The sequence below is a fragment of the Myotis nattereri genome, assembly GCF_964212035.1.
Source record: "Myotis nattereri genome assembly, chromosome: 7".
Classification (NCBI taxonomy): domain Eukaryota; kingdom Metazoa; phylum Chordata; class Mammalia; order Chiroptera; family Vespertilionidae; genus Myotis; species Myotis nattereri.
Window position 1 is genome coordinate 26311463 of NC_138082.1, and position 17914 is coordinate 26329376.

General features: G+C 37.3%; 1 protein-coding gene across 1 annotated transcript in view; it reads right to left on the reverse strand.

The window, feature by feature from the left end:
* Window positions 1-7244: 7244 nt before the first annotated feature.
* CUL3 (cullin 3) overlaps window positions 7245-17914 on the reverse strand; it is a 102418-nt gene continuing 91748 nt past the window's right edge. The window contains exons 15-16 of the mRNA XM_081095501.1: window positions 11240-11385; window positions 7245-8944 (exon numbers count right to left, since the gene is read on the reverse strand). Coding sequence (XP_080951627.1) covers window positions 8813-8944; window positions 11240-11385 — 278 coding nt within the window. The 3' untranslated portion in view covers window positions 7245-8812. The remainder of the gene's footprint in view (window positions 8945-11239; window positions 11386-17914) is intronic.

Below are 17914 nucleotides of genomic sequence, written 5' to 3' on the forward strand. Positions count from 1 at the left end.
GAGGGTCTCAGCTTTAGTGAAAATCAAAGGGAGGAGGATGAGGCAAGAGGGAGGGGCAGCTAGGCTCAGACAAAGCCTGGAAAGAATCAACTATGAAGTCATCACCTCCAGAGGCCAGAGGCAGACACTGGCAAGATGCCCAGAATAGGTTGAGACCTACCACCTCTCAGCAGATTCAAGTGACATCCAAGGATCACCTTGAAATCAGGCGCTACCTATGCCCTGTTGGCCCCACCCTGAGTTCCAGATATCATGTTAGAAAGGAACAAGGGGATTAGGAACCACAAGACTGAGTTAGCCCCCCCATAAACTGAGCCTAGAGATTGTATAAGTAATTGTTTTAAACCTAATTGAAGTCTTAAATTGAACCAAAATTTAAGTTTTCCCACCACTCAGGAAGTGGGTTGTAAAAGAGTTGAGAATTGTTTTAAAAGCAGAGCCTCTCACCTGGGAATCTTATTTAAAGACTAGCGGCCCGGTGCACAAAATTCATGCAGGGCAGGGGGTCTCTCAGCCCAGCCTGCACCCTCTCCAAACCGGGACCCCTAGGGGGATATCTGACCTCCTGTTTAGGCCTGATCCCTGCATGATTGGGCCTAAACCGCAGTCAGACATCTCTCTCACAATCCGGGACTGCTGGCTCCTAACTGCTTGCCTGCCTGCCTGCCTGCCTGATCACCCCTAGCCACCTCTACCTGCTGGCCTGATTGCCCCTAACCACCTCTGCCTGCTGACCTGATCGCCCCTAACCGCCTCTGCCTTGGGCCCCTGCCACTGTGGCTTTGTCCCGAAGGATGTCCAGAAGATGCCTGGTCTAATTAGTATATTACTCTTTTATTAGTAGATTCCTACAATGTTGATGGGAATGGGAATTGGTGCAGCCATGGTGGAAAGCAAAAAATTAAAAAAGGAACTGCCTTATGACCCAGTGATTCCACTTCTGGGAATATATCTGAAGAAATCCAAAACACTAATTGGAAAGAATATATGCACCCCTATGTTCATTGCAGCATTATTTACAATAGCCAAGATTTGGAAGCTGCCCAAGTGCCCAACAGTAGATGAATGGATAAAAAAAGCTGTGGCACATTTACATAATGGAATACTACTCAGCAGTAAAAAAAAAAAAAAGAAAGCTTACCTTTTGTGACTGAGTATTATGCTAAATGAAATAAGCCAGTAAAGAAAAACAAATACTATATGATCTCACTTATATGTGGAATCTAATGAACAAAATAAACTAACAAAATAGAAACAGGCACATAGATACAGCGAACAGACTGACAGCTGTCAGAGGGGGAAGGGGGTTGGGAGGCTGGGTAAAAGGGATTAAGAAACAAAAACAAAAAACTCTGACATATACAACAGTATGGTGATTACCAGATGGAAATGGGGGTACGGGGGTTAGAAGAGGGTAAAGAGGGGATAAATTGTGATGGAAGGAGACGTCGGGTGGTGAACACACAATACAGTGTACAAATGATGTATTATAGAATTGTACAACAAACTTTCACAAAGCTAGGCCCTTCATTCCTCCCTTCCTTCTAGTGGTTGTGCCCTGCAGTTACTTTGTTTCCATCTCTAGCAGAGAAGAAAGGAGGCTGTTAGCGGCAAGCTCCCTGAGGGGAGGCATCGCTCTGCTGGACTGGGAGGCACAGAAGGAACTTGAACAACTGCCTTGCATCCAGCCAGTCTGAGACATATTGGGTGACATATCCACTACCCTCTTTTCTAAAAGGTACCAACATGTGTAAACACAACTGCAGAAAAATGACATCATAAATTATGAAAAATATGTCATAAAAATATTTGGCTGTTTAAAATAAATGTAACATTTTTGTATACCATATGTAGACATCGTTATGCTTATGCATTTCTAGTATTTTTTACCAAAGGAGTTACTTACATATCTGATAACACACATAACCATGGGAAATTAATTTGTAAATACAACTTTGTCTCAATCAACACATTTCCTAGAGCTCCATCAATGTAGGCTTGCATGTATGTGTACATTTTTGCCCATCAGAATCTTTTATTTTTTTTTTAAAGATTTTTTTTAATATATATTTTAATTTTTTACAGAGAGGGAGAGAGATAGTTAGAAACATCGATGAGAAACATCGACCAGCTGCCTCCTGCACACTCCCCACTGGGGATGTGCCCGCAACCCAGGTACATGCCCTTGACCAGAATCGAACCTGGGACCTTTCAGTCCGCAGGCCGACGCTCTATCCACTGAGCCAAACCGGTCTCAGCTGCCCATCAGAATCTTACTGATATCTAATAAAACACTATCTCTTAGTGAATGTAGTGAAATAAAACAGGTTTAAACTTATTACTGTGATGTACCACTTAAACTATATATTGCAGAAATTATCAATCTATCCACTTTTAAGAACTAATGTCACTCATCGTGCTTATGCAAATTTGCACACACACGCATACACATAATTATATGTGCAAAATGTACACACAAGTGATTTTAACATTGTGATTTATGGAACCTTTAATAACTCACTTTTTGGTCATAGTGGTTGCAAAAAATTAAGCAGGAAAAAATGGAACATTTAAGCAAGGACTGCAGGAAGTTCATAACAAATTAAGCATATTTCAAGAAGTTACATTACACTAATTCAAAGGAGAGGAAAGAACAGTATGAACCAGTTTAGTGTATAAATCAGTTTTTAGACAGTAAGTTCAGTTGATGAGCATGATGTGATAAGGCTAATCAACAGCTCAGGGCTATTAGCTATACAGAAGGATGGGCCCTACATTGTCTCATAAATGAATGCTGCAATAAGACGGAATGAAGTTCGATTGGAGAACTTGCTGACAGATATCATGCTAAGCGCTGGTACAATGAGAGCATGCTGTCTGCTGCTCCTTTGGTAAATCCAAGCACCAAATCTTCTGGAAGCTATAGAGGGAAACGTCTCCCTCAGAAGCAGTCATGGCCTTTGTCACTCAGACTTACCACTGGATTCATAGCTGGGCCTGTGGAGAAGCAAAAGTTATAAAGAAAAGTAAACATTAATGGGCTATGCATCCACACTTGGGTTGAAGCAGCAGTCACTGTGGCTAGGATTGCAAGAAGAGCAATAATTACCGAGAAATCTCCAAAGTGCACCTCTTTGAGCTAACCTTCACCCTGCTTCACCAACCTTGAGAATTAGTTCTGTTGAGGAGCTAAGGGTTTCCTGTACACTTAGATCTTAATCTATGCACCAATTTGGAGGGACTATTTTTATGACTCAATTTCATTTTCAAGAGAAAAAAATTAAAAACATGTATTTTGCTTAATTACTGGTATAAGAGAATACAGGTGTTTCTATGAAAGCCTATCACTGAATAATAAAAGTCAGGTTTGAGTATTAGGGAGTTGTATCATGGTCTTAAGTGAATCATTTGTCAGATTAAGTGATCATGACACCGAAGACTGAACTCCACAGGAAACACTTCACTTCTGTTGGGTTACACTAATAGTCCACACTACAATTACTGTTGTTTATTACCTGGCAGAGTTGGCAGCACAGACTAACTTTTGTCACCCAGATCTCACTAAATATAGCTTCACAACCAAAGGTTCTAAAGGGGGAAAAATAGTCCCACGCTGTTCACTCGTCTTTCTTAGAATCACTTTTAGTTGTTAGCTAAATTCATATAAACCAGACAGAGGTCCGTGAGCTGTGAACAGTTGGTTTCTAAATTCTATTTTTCCCAGTGGAAGTGCCTAATGAAAATGGTAAGACCACAGGCTGCCCTTTGACTCTGAGGGCACTATTACGGATTCTCCCCCAATTAGGATCACCAACAATTGGTTGGTTGTGATTATCACTGTGATCTGTGACCATGAGTAGCATGAAGTTAATGCCCCACTTTTAATTAAATCTCAATTTGACTAAATGTTGCCTTAACCAGCTGAGGCATAGTAAGTGCATGTAAGATGTTAAAGATCTCATCATTTCCATCACATAAGATGAATGTTCTCATCTAATTAGTAAAATTGGGAGTTTATATGCTTTATTGTAACTTACTAGAGGCCCAGTGCATAAAATTCATGCACTGGGGGTGGGGAGGTCCCTCATCCTGGCCTGCGCTGTCTCGCAGTCTGGGACCCCTGTAGGGATGTCCACCTGCCAGCTTAGGCCCGCTCCCCGGGTGACCGGGCCTAAGCTGGCAGTCAGACATCCCTCTGGCAGCCCGGGAGCCCTGAGCCATAGTCGGACATCCTTAGCACTGCTGCACAGGCTCCCGCCACTGCTGCTGCGCACTTGCAGCCGTCAGCCTGGCTTATGGCTGAACAGAGCTCCCCCTGTGGGAGTGCACTGACCATCAGGGGCAGCTCCTGCATGGAGTGTCTGCTCTCTGGTGGTCAGTGCATGTCATAGTGACCAGTCATTCCCAGTTCTTCCACTGTTAGGGTCAATTTGCATATTACCCTTTTATTATATAGGATAATCTAAAGCAACGGTTCCCAAATGCAACTGTACAAAGATGGCCTCAGACCTACAAAATCAAATCTACAAGAGGCATCAGGTTTGTTTTGAAGCCTCCCTAGGAAATTCTGGTTTTAAACCAAAGCACTTGCCACTTCTCTTTTGGAATAGTTTAGTCTGTAGCACATTCTTGTACGACCTTCATAACTACAACTCTTTGCTTCTTTGAGAATGGATTGCATTATTTGTAATCAGTTCAAGTCAGTTCAGTGAATATGAATGCCTTATTGGAAATTTGGGTAATACTAATTTTGGTCAAAAAATAGTTAAGAATGCTTTCCTTAGTATTGCAAAATTGCTTTGCAGGCAAACTTTAGATTGAAAGGGCACTCCCTTCTTTCCTCCTCTTCCATTCAGATGTAGACGTTGCATAGGTTTTGGGCAGAATCTCTCTACATTATACTTATACATACTGGTTGCCTATTGCTAAGGCTGCACTGGAACAGAACACAGATTTTGTCCTCACCCACCTGATGCCATGTCCCTTGTGGTATGTTTTCTGTCTCTTCCGACTTACAATTCTAATCCATTAAAAAAATCATTCTAGTGGATACCTTTTAATACAGAGAACAGCATCATATAGGAAATGTGTTAAAATTCATTCTACAGATATTGATATCTAACATCAGTTCTATAAACAAAATTCATTCCTATATACTGTATACACCAATATGCACAGACAATATCACAAAAAAATTTTCTTTTGGTTAGGATATATAAAAGTTCCACAATATCAAATCCCCCAGGGAATATTTTCTAATTGATCAAAACAAGCTTTCACAAAAATACTCACCAAGAAAATTTACTTTCAGATCCAAATTCAATTGATAGTTCTGATCAGTCTGCCAAAACTGGGGACACATTAACACTCATTAAAAGCACAATTTTCAAAATCAGACAGAATTGGGCCCAAATTCCTGGACCCCAGTAACTATGAGAGGCATCTTGAATGAGTTTTTCTATCACTAAGTCTGAATATTTTCTTTCATAGGATGTTGTGACTCAAACAGCTTTAAAATCAGCATTTAATATCATCTGGAAGAAGCCAGCGGTTGCTTTACATTTTCAACTTTTTAGCTAGTTGAAAACCAAACATGAAATAATTTCCATTTATAAAAATATAATCCTTATACAATCAAATATTAGTCATACTCCCAAAAATGCAGTACAGATTTTATCAAGTTTGATTCTTTTAGGACTTTCTTTCAAGACATTTAGTGATCATTAGGCACATTCATCTGAGATTTACTGAGCGCCTACACACACCACATGCCAGACATTGTGCTGAGGAATTTAAGTATTGCAACTGCATAAAGAATTTTGAGAGTTAGCAATTATAATTATCCCCACATTGCAAGAATTCTTACATACAATTTTAGGTATTACTTGGACTGTACTTTCTCATCTGAGTATTGAAATTTGATAGTTTCATTAAGTTACTGGGGGAACAGATCAACAGTGCTTTACCATGAGAAGAGTTCGTACTGAGAAGGCGTATCAGCATCTTAGGGGTTTGGGAATGGAACATGTCTGTTTACAATGCGGCACAGGTGATTCTAATGCATCCTTCCCCATCCCCTTTTAAAATTCATTGACATAAAAGAATCCTTGCAATGACAACCACATTTTATTTGTGAGGCTGTTCCCTAACTGCAATGAATTTTCAATCTTTAAATAATATAACTATATAACAATTCAAAGTAAACACTGTTCTGGATTTGAGGATATCAGAGAATTACAATTAAACAAGTGAACAAAGATTACATCATTTTGCAGTTGGAAAACTACATATCCACCCTCCTTAAAATTCTTCAAGTATAAGTCACCAAAATTTATTCACATCAACAGGATTAAATAAATGGTTAGGATGCATTAGTCTCTGAAATTAAGACATTAAAAAAAAACTGAGAAAAAGAACATGAATGACTTCTTGCTGAAAAGAAAGCAACATCAAAATGCATTATTATGAGCTTACATAATACTCAGGACCTAAAACACACAGGCATGTTAGGCGATCCAATTTTGTTTTTCAATGCAGCATCATTCTCCAATCATTCAACTAAACTGCAACTGACTGAAATGCAACTGAGTACAAATAGTTGCATTCTCCACCATTCAACTCAACTGCAATTCAGAAATGTGTTGCAATATAAAACATTTAGAATCGTAAATATCAAACCTGTGCCTCCCAATGGACATGTCTCTAAATTCTAGATTTCACTGGTATGTCCACACTTGAGATACTGACATAAATTTAACTTTACAACTTTTAATACTTTAAACTAGTGCTTAAATTTTTCTTTTAATGTCTCATTTCAATTTCAAATGAAGTTTTTACAAGCTTCATATTTATTAACCTGGCAATGAGTTATTCTAATAATCCCCAAGGTGTTACATATCACTTGATTGGCAATTGAGAGCAATATTCTGAAACCTTAAATACTAGTATCTTCCTATAGATTTCTGTTACAGAAATTCCAATTATGTAAAGAATCAGTAGCGAAATCCTTCAGCTTTCTATGTTACACCTGACCTACTATCGCTCAAGTATGGTGAAAGTATCCTGAGAATAATGTTCATGATAGTTTTCATTTGTATCTTAATTGCATCATGGTAAAGTGGGAAATGTAGAGACTAAGAGCATAAGGTTTATAATTCTAGAATACAAATGAAGGCAAAATTAAATGCAGTTAAGAGCTTATCTGCAAGTCTACAAGGAAAATTATAACCCAAGACGCATGGGGAAAAAGATTTATGTGGAGTTTTTAATCCATATTAGAATTCAGTTGTAACTTGACCATAAATTTAAACAGAAACCATCTTCTGAGACATACATTCTAATAAATGTACCAACAGTACTGGTAGTCAATGAAGGGTCGGTTATTTTAAATTATTAACATTTCATTTTTCTATCCAATAGAATCTATAGTGGTTTGCCCCAATTACATATCTGAAACAATGTCTTACTAAAACAAAATGAGACAAAATTAAATGGAAGATAAAAATACTCTGAAGTTATTAAAAATAAAGCAAACTATAATTCTTGGCAGATCCATCAGGTAAAAAACATTGGTGGAAGTTGGAAGCACAGGATAACCGACACGAATCTTCAGCACAAAGCACATCTTTAAAAACATGAAACGATGACTCTTTGGAGGACAATAGCTAAATATCCAAGAATCATCAGGTTTGAAAAATATTGCTTAATCACTTTCCAAAACACAGTTAGCTGCAAGAACTGAAGATCTTGTTAAAAATATCAAGGTAATCATATTTATTGCATCTTTAGAATGCATTTCGAAACAGAAAATTAACATGCACCTCAGCTTCACCAAAATATATATATTTAAGAGGGGAGAACCTACGATATTTTATAAACAAAGTGTAGACTATATGTGCTTTTCAGAGGGGCTGAATTAAATACAACCAGCTGCCAATGTTGTGCTCTAATATACTTGAATTAGTGGGTATGTGTATGCTAAATTCATTTATTTTTGTCAACAATAAAGGAAATAAAAACACTGCCCTATACAATCCACTATCAGCAGTGAGTACAACAGCAAAAAATTGTACAATAATTTATACATACTAAAATATTCTTTTTCTCTAGAGATAATGCAGAACAAAACCTAATCATTATAAGACTTAATTTGGGAAATCTCAAATTACAATAGGGAAAAACCAAATCAAGGTGTGGATTGAGCCCAAAACAAAGGTTCCTGGTCATAAGGCTATAAGATTATAAGTGCAAGTGGTAGTAGAATAAAGCATGCTCAAATTGTATGCTTGGGTCGTTGAATATTTATCAAACCTTTAAATTAAACAAGACTAGCTAAAGAAATGCCTTAAGCATAGCAAGATAATTGGGAATCGTGTCATTTCCTTTAACATTTTTGTTACCCAACTTATACAATGCCAAAGTGCTAAGCAACACTACAAAAACACATTTACATCAACACTGAAAGACCTGGGGAAATGAAATCCAACAATTTTATTTTAATGAGCTTGTATTTTCTAAATTTTGTTTTATTTTTTCCTGTTTTCATACAGTATTGAAAACAAAACGCGGCACATTCACATTTTCCCGAGGAACTGTAAAGATGATCTCTACAGGGATAAACGTTGTAAAGCCTGAAGCTCAATCAATTGATGTTGAAAACTCTCAAAGGAGTAAAGGCTTGATCTGAATGGTCTAGAACATGTACTGTAATTTAATAGAAGAGATGGTCGTCTTAATATTTAATGATTTAAAAGAACTTCCCAGTCCATGCGAAGAGTACAGTCCAAGAATAAATCAAATTTTTGAACGCATTTTATGCTACATATGTGTATACTTTGCGATCCTCAGGTGTTCGTGCCAAGTATTCTCTCTCAATAAGTCCTTCAATACGCTTCTTAATAACAACTGGACTTGGTAAGAATCGAGCCTTCAACTGCTGAGTTACCTAAAACGAAAGGTAAAACGATGATTTCTCATCAGAAAATTTAAAAAGCATAACATTTCCATATTAACACAAAAATTCTTAATTTTGAATAAAACTGATGTGTCACTTTAAGACTCAGATCAAACTTTAGTAATCTGATTACCTCCTCACATCAGAATGTGAATACTACAGTAGGTTAGAATTAATGGAATATATGATGTATATTAATACTTAATCATTTTTACTTCTGGGATATCCTCCCAATTCACAGAATTTGGGTAGCATGTGTGTAAGCGCACAAACTCTAGACCCAAACCGCCTGGATGCAAATCCCAGCTCTCTGACTTACTAGCTCTGGGACATAACCTCATGACGTTGCTGTGTATATTAAATGTTAACAGAGGTGATGCTTTAGAATAATGCCAAGAGCTACTGTTGCCATTATTTTCTCCAACTGATGTCAGGATTCTAAGTATTGTGACACCAGTTAAAATAAAACAGTAACTATAGCAGCAGCCAAAGTCTTGACTGTGCACTATGTATCAGGCATTTTGTATATATTCTAATGTAATGCTCTTAGCCCTATAAAGTAGGTTGTCTAATTTTTTCAAGTGAAGAAAATAGCCACAGAGGAAAACTGACATCAACAAGTAGTAAACTGAGCCAGTAGTTAAAGAGAACCCACACCGCTCTGCTCCAAGTCCATCTTTCCCCAGGAATCCACTGGCCTCTCTTGCAGAGCATTCAGCCATAAGCCAACTTTTTTTTTTTTTTACTCCTGCTGGATCAGCTCATTTCCCAAGGCCACAGCGAATTGATAATCCTTTGAAGTCTGAAACTTCAGCATCTCACTCTCCACCTAAAATCTACCATCTTTCTAGTATTTTTATTCCAGTATCAACAAACTTGTTCTCAACCCACCTGAGATCTCTAATCCTCTGACCCTTTCTTCTAAGCAATAAGACAATCTACTTTAATAACTTCTTTTGAACTTACCTCATTCCTGATAGGGGTTTAGATTGCACATAAGATCATTTCAACACTCAACAGTATTCTCAACTCTCCGATTCCTTTGGTTCTAGTCTATAAACACCATTTCAACATTTACTACATCATGCAAAATCTACTTCTTAGCTCCCTGCTGAGTACAATTGTAATTTATAATATCTTGTGTAGAGACCAGGAGGCAGCAAACTGCAGCCTGCAGGCCTAATACAGCCAACTGCCTATTTTGTTAATTCTTACTAGAACACACTCACTTGTTATCTGTGGCCATTTTCATGCTACAACTGATTATTAAACACACACACACACACACACACACACACACACACACACACACAGTCTGCCAATCTCTGAAACAGACTGATAACACTAATTTATAGTATTCAAGTTCAGCAAGTTTCTAAGGACAATAACCTCACATCTTGTTTTATGTAGGGAAAAAAGACCATTTTAGTTTAAAATTCCTCAAACTCCCACCTTACACATATATGTTTAGCCATACTTGAGTCCTTTCTTTATTAACACACCCCTGCACACTGTATGCTGAGGAAGAGGAATATTCAACATTCCTCTTAACACAACTCCCACCCACCTGTGCTCTGCACAATCCTCTCCCCTTTCCTTTGACCTTGGTACCCCAATTATCCCCTCGTTTCATTTTTTTCCTTTTGTTTTTAAGCATTCCTTTTGAAAATTTTTATCCTTATATAAACATGCTCAGTATCTTCCCATCTAGAAAAATGAAACCCAGAAACCCTCAACACTCAACCTTTAACACTGCTCTCTGCCCTTTCCCATGAGCCAACATCTCAAAGGCCACGCCACTCTCTTATGGTTGCACCTTCATTTTACTTCTCAAGGCACTGCCATCAAATACCCACTCTTAGCAGTCCAATGGAAATGCCTGGGAAAACGAACCAGTCACCTAAGTGCCAATATGCTGTATTTGATTTGATTTTTCCACTTATGAAATTTGTAACATGTGAACATTCAATAAACGTAACTGATTAATTTTAGAAATAAAGGTAGTTTGTTTTATACAAAAGTATTGAATAGTAGTGAAATTTTTTTGTTTTCATGTGACAACATTCTATGATTTTCATAACAAATATTAGTTCTTGAAGTGTGCACATATTTCAATGTATGGCTGTGATTAAATATCAAATGTGCCATGCTTTAAATAGTATTACCTGATTATAGTTTCCTAACTTAAAAATTCTATTTTAAACCAGTTGAATATAGTACTTTCCTAAATTTCAACTGTTCATGTTGTTTTGCTGTTCTACACTAATCCAGCATCAGTGTCCTCACCTCTGCTACTAACACATTGTGCTGCATCTTCTTTCTAGACTTCATTATCCGCACTATAGCAGCTTCTATCTCATGTTTCCTGTCGTCATCTACTTTCTGCCGTGTTTCTTTCCTTTCTGGGTCAGATTCACCTTGTTTGGCAGCAACTAAAAGAGAAATAAAGACATTTATGTAATTACTGTGTAATTTCAAATGTAATGAAAAAATGTGGTTTATAAACAAACAATATAAATTAGTAACATTCCCTGAGAAAAACTACAGCAAAACCTTGTTTCTAGAACTTAACTCGTTCCAAGAAGGCTGTGCAAGAAGTGATTTGTTAGAAAACCGAATCATTTTTTCCCATTAGAAATGTAAATTGAATTCATTCCAGACTCCCAGATGATTCCATTTAAACCTTTCATACAGTACATGTCTAACGTACTGTTTAATTTATATAAACACTTTTCTTAAATTTATTGAACCACTCCCCACTAGCCTTAAACCAATTTTTCATATATCACTGCCTCGAAATTTCTATCACCAGCTGCTTTTTGTCCAATCAACAGCAGTTTTTCTACCTATTCAATTGCCTGTGACTGTTGTTTTATGAGCACTTTCATACCCTTAGTACATTAACACTCTTGATGGCCTATTTACATTTCAAAATTGTGGTAATCATCGATGTGGATTTTGCCAGCAACAAAAGCATTTTTTCTTTTGTTTGTTGTCTGAGAGCCACTTTTAGTCATGCTGAGGTATCAGCATAAAAGGGATGTCAGGGTGAAAAGTGAAGTGTTGGTTGACAACCAAGACATTTTTTCTGAGAACTTGGTCCAGAACCGAATTGTTTGAGAAGGGAGAAATTGGAGAATCAAGGTTTGACTGAAATTTCAACCTGACACATATACTCATCATTTCTACTAAACATCCCAAAAGTGCCCAATTCAGTGATTAATAAATACTTAAATAACAAGTAGTGATATAAAAATCCTACAATCCTAAATTATTTGCTTTAAATATTAGGAATTTATTTTTATAGAGATAAGAAAACCAACTTTATTTTTATAGAATATGATTCCTTTCCTGAAGGAAAAATGATAGGTGGTTATCTTTAGCAGTTAACTTATCAGTCATTTTCATTGTTTGCAACTTCCACAGGTCAACTAGTACCACTTCAACTCCAAGCTAACCCTCACTAAAAGTATCTCAGATAAGAGAATACCTGATGGCTTAGCAACTCAACCTATGGCTGTAATCTCTAATGCTTAAAGAGGAGGAAAGAATGCCAACTAAAGAAACTCTTTAACAATTATTTACACTTCTCACCAATTATCTAACAATTTGTCATGTATCCTATTAAATTTTTTCTTTCACAATCTCACTGTCACTAAGCATACTATATTCCAATCTTCAGGAGAAATCTTACTCTGTTATTCTCTACAGCAGGGGTCCTCAAACTTTTTAAACAGGGGGCCAGTTCAGAGAAAGAAAAATAACTAAATTTTGAATTATTGGTGTTCAATAGGATATAGATGTGAAGTTTGTGGTGGTAGAAATTGGAAAATTACAAAGAACCATAAGGGATACTGCTGACTTAGGCAGGGGCACTAGCATGAGACAGCAGACACACAATTCAGATCATTCTGGTATGGCCATCACATATATTTCTAAGTTTCTACCTGTTTCTAACCAGAATCCCTTGGCTGAGAATTCTGCTTTCAGTGTCTTTCCAAGTTAAAGATCATCAGTCTTAATGAAAAAGAATTAAATTAGATTAATGCTTTTCCTCAAAAAAGTCCATGTCACTTAAAAAAACATAGGGACTGCTTTCAATACAATTAAATTCAATTGAGACATATAATTTTCTTGGGTGTGATATAGGATTACAATTATGGGGGAACTATCTTATTTTAAGGACGTATATGTATGCTGAAGTATTTGGAGGGAAGTGATATGTTTGCAAATTCATTTAAAAACTAGCAAAAACATACCTATATGGAGGGAGAAGGGAAGAGCGCCTGAGCAAATGTGGCAAATTTTTAATGATTTGGAAATATATGTGATGGCCATACCCATGTCCATGATTGTGCTTTTCATCTTCTCTGTAGATTTGGGAGTATATAAAATAACAAGTTGGCGGGAAAAAGAAATATTATTTTAAACAATCCATTTGGTTCATCTGGATTTGGTCACCTTAATAGGTGTACTCCAAAATACATGTGAAGGTTGTGATGAAACACACTGAATTATGATTTTTTTTTTAAAGACGATGTTGACGTGGCCATCTTCTTCTTCTTCTTTTTTTTAAAAATATATTTTATTGATTTTTTACAGAGAGGAAGGGAGAGGGATAGAGAGTCAGAAACATCGATGAGAGAGAAACATCAACCAGCTGCCTCCTGCACACCCTCCACTGGGGATGTGCCTGCAACCAAGGTATACGCCCTTGACCGGAATCAAACCTGGGACCTTTCAGTCCACAGGCCGACGCTCTATCCACTGAGCCCAACTGGTTATGGCTGAATTATGATTTTTAGAAAACATGAGGGCAGGCACTCACTCCTAGGGCCTAGCACAGTACTCTTTACTTAAGAGCACAACAGAGGTGTTTGCTTATGTAAGTGGGTACCTGTGTATGCAGATGTATGGAAGGGGAACAGAGGAAGAAGGTTGAGCAGTGGTTATGGAAAGACTCTTAACTACAGAAACTGCTGTAAATTACAAAGAACCTAGTTCTTTTCAAAGGTTGCATTAGGTAATACTTTTAACTCCTTTGCTTGAACTTCTATTACCTATCACAGTAAAGAGTAGCATAAATAGGTATGGTTACAGTGTCCAAGTATTTTATTTTATCCTAAGTACTTTCTCCAAAGGGCAAATGGGTATTTGACAACTTAAGAAAACCTATGGTCACAGTATTTATAACCAGAGATGCCGGGGTCCAACCCCAGCAGGTCCAGGGGTTCCCAAAGGCGTAGACGGAGTCGGCGAAGAAGGAATGACACGGAGACAGCGTTCAGTTGATCAGCAGCCTAGCCAGGATCTCCAGCCAAGTTCTGGTCTGGATCTCCAGAGAGGTTCTGCTTGGATCTCCATGAAGTACCCTGGTTAGGATCTCCAGCCAGGTTCTGTGTCCATGTTCTCTTGCTAGGTTCTCCAGCCAGGTTCTGTAGCCAAGTTCCCTCGCTAGGTTCTCCAGCCAGGTTCTGTCCAGGTTCTCCAGCCAGGTTCAGTCACCAGGTTCTCTTGCCAATTTCTGTAGTCAGGTTCAGTCCAGGATCTTTTGCCATGTTCTCTCACTAGCTTCTGTCTCTAGGTTCTGAGGCCAGTTTCTGTCCAGGATCTTTTGCCATGTTCTCTCCAGCGAAGTTCTTCTGTCTCTAGAGAACGTTCTGTGTAGGTTCTGTGCCTAGGTTCTGTCTCTCGTTTCTGTGTTCTAAGTTCTGTGTCTTGCTGTCTTGTTACATCTGTATTTATACCAGTTGATTCAATCCTATCAATCTCTATTACAAAGGTTAGGGCATTTCTTATCTCCATTCGAGGGAGTAAAGATTATGTAGCTTAAGCATGATTGTTCGTAGTTAAAGTGATTAATTACCCGCCTGACACTTAGTTGAGGGGTTTTATTCCCTCCCTAACTTCAGGGGAAAATCCCTACCTGGGGAAACAACCTTTCTCAGAGAGGAGACCTTGGTTAAAACACATAGTGCCAAGAAGGTGAGCAAACATATTAAGAACAGTATGCCATATATGCCAGGTCCTTTGAAACAGCAAGGATGGACCGGCTCCCGGCACAGAGAGAAAATTTTAACATACACAAAATACCAGTAAGAACTTTAAGAAATCACCTAGTCAAATTTTTCATCATGTATGTATATATGTCTGTGTGTGTGTGTGTGTGTGTGTGTAAAAAAGCCTAAGCAACCAATTACTATGACGATGCACTGACCATCAGGGGGCAGACACTCAATGTAGGAGCTGCCCCCTGGTGGTCAGTGCACTCCCACAGCCAACCTCCCACGGTCCCTCCTGCGGCTGGCTGGCCCTGACTGGCCCAACTACCAGTCAGGCAGAGAGACCCCACCAATGCACGAATTCGTGCACCAGGCCTCTAGTATATAAATAACTACATTCCCATTTTAATCAGATCTAAAACACTACACAAACAAACACCACCAAAAATTAAAAATCCATGAAGAGAAGACTTTTTAAAATAACAATGCTATCTGACAACGTAATTGCTGGGCATGATAAAACCTGTGATTGCAAAGACAGTTATTATTTAGGGTAAAGCAGTGTGAGGCTAAGTAATTCAGATCTACTATATATCACCATACATTTTCTTCCAAATCTAGGATACAAATAAGTCCTGAAACCTGAAATCCATATCTGTCCAAAATTATAAATTCACATGTTTTGCACTTTGAAGAAAAAAGACATTTTATTACAGGACTCACTGGCAGAGTTGTTTTATTTTTAATCTACAATTGTGTCCCAAAGATAGGGGATCAATTTTGGTGAAGAAGATACAATGATATGGTTTACAACTATGGGACAAAGTAGTCAAGACTCTGACAAAGACCCACCACCCTGCTTCACCAAGCATAGGGATCCTATCAGGGTCAAAAAGGAAAACAAAAGTGTGTATATAAAGTTCTTGAATCAACATATTCTGGAAATCAATGTATATTTAGCATTAAAGTAATTTTAAAAAGACTATATTTTATTAACATATAATGTAAACACAATTTTTTAAAGTAAAAGAACTATTTAAAAATTTTCTCTTATTTTAAAAATAGTTTTACCACAAGATATATTTGTTGTAATAAATTAATTAATACTGGAACACTTCCTGATACTAGTTTTAAGACAAAGTAGGAAACTACATTAGAGTTTAAATATCAACAAAGGTGGAGTGCCTTTTTTTCCTTTAAATGCATTGAAAACACACATTTTACATTATGTTAAATATACAAGAAATAGAATGTTCTTAAAAATAAAGCTGTACTAAAAAGTGCTCACAACAGCCACTTCTATGTTTTTAAGTTAGAATGAGAATATGAATTTTAAGGGTTTCAAACTTAAAAATATTCATCAAAATATAAACAGCTTCATCTAAAGATCAAATTTTAGATAGGTAACTCAATTTTGAGAAATCTGTCAGTTTTAAAAACAGACATCCACTGAATTATTTACCCACTTAAAAAGAATAACTTTATAAGTAGTAATATGTTCATAAAAATTGTAATTCCTCAGGGATATTGGCCTATAATTCTCTTTCTTTGTAGTGTCTTTATCTGGTTTTGGGATTAGGGTAAAGCTGGCTTCATAGAAAGAACTAGGAAGTGTGCCTTCCTTTTGAATTTTTTGGAATAGCCTGAGCACAGGTTTTAGTTCTCTGAATGTTTGGCTCAACTCCCCTGTGAAGCCATCTGGTCCCAGGCTTTTGTTTGCTGGAAGTTTTTTGATGACTGCTTCAATTTCCTCCTTAGTTATCGGCCTGTTGAAGATTTTTTGATTCTTCTTGATTGAGTTTTGGAAGGTCGTATTTTTCTAGGAACATGTCCATTTCCTCTAGGTTGTCAAGTTTGTTGGAACAGAGTTGTTCATAGTACTTTTTTGCAATCCTTTGTATTTCTGTAGGGTCTGTTGTCATTTTGCCTCTCTCATTTCTGATTTTGTTTATTTGGGTACTCTCTTTTTGCTTCTTGGTGAGCCTGGCTAGAGGTTCATCAATCTTGTTTATCATTTCAAAGAACCAGCTCTTGGTTTCGGTGATCTTTGGTATTGTTTTTTTGGTCTCTGTCATTTATTTCTGCTCTGATCTTTATTATCTCTTTCCTTCTGTTCACTCTGGGCTTTTCTTGTTGCTCTCTTTCTAATTCTTTAAGCTGCAGAGTTAGATCATTTATTACCACTTTTTTTTCTTGTTTTCTGAGGTAGGCCTGTAACTCTTAGGACTGCTTTCACTGTGTCCCATAGGTTTTGGACTGTTGTGTTGTCATTTGTTTCCAGGATGTTTTTAATTTCTTCTTTGAGCTCTTTGGTAACCCAATCATTGTTAAGCCTAGCAAATTGGATCCAGCATTACATTAGAAAGATCATACACCATGACCAAGTGGGATATATCCCAGGTATGCAAGGCTGGTACAATATCCGCAAATCAATAAATGTGATGTATCACATAAACAAATTGAAAGACAAAAGTCACATAATCATACCAATTGATGCAGAAAAGGCATTTGACAAAATCCAACACCCTTTCCTGATAAAAACGCTCAGCGAAGTGGGAAGAGAGGGATCAAACCTCCACATAATAAAAGCCTTATATGACAAACCTACAGCAAACATCATCCTCAATGGGCAAAAGCTAAAACCATTTTCCCTAAGAACAAGAATGAGACAGGGATGCCCACTTTCACCACTCGTGTTTTACATAGTACTGGAAGTGCTAGCCATAGTGATCAGACAAGAAGAAGAAATAAAAGGCATTCAAATTGGAAAAGAAGTAGTAAAATTGTCATTATTCGCAGATGACATGATATTGTACTTAGAAAACCCTAAAGACTCCATCATAAAACACTAGATTTAATAAATAAATGAATTCCAGCAATGTAGCAGAATACAAAATTAACACCCAGAAATCTATGGCTTTTTTATACACCAATAATGAACTCACAGAAAGAGAAATTA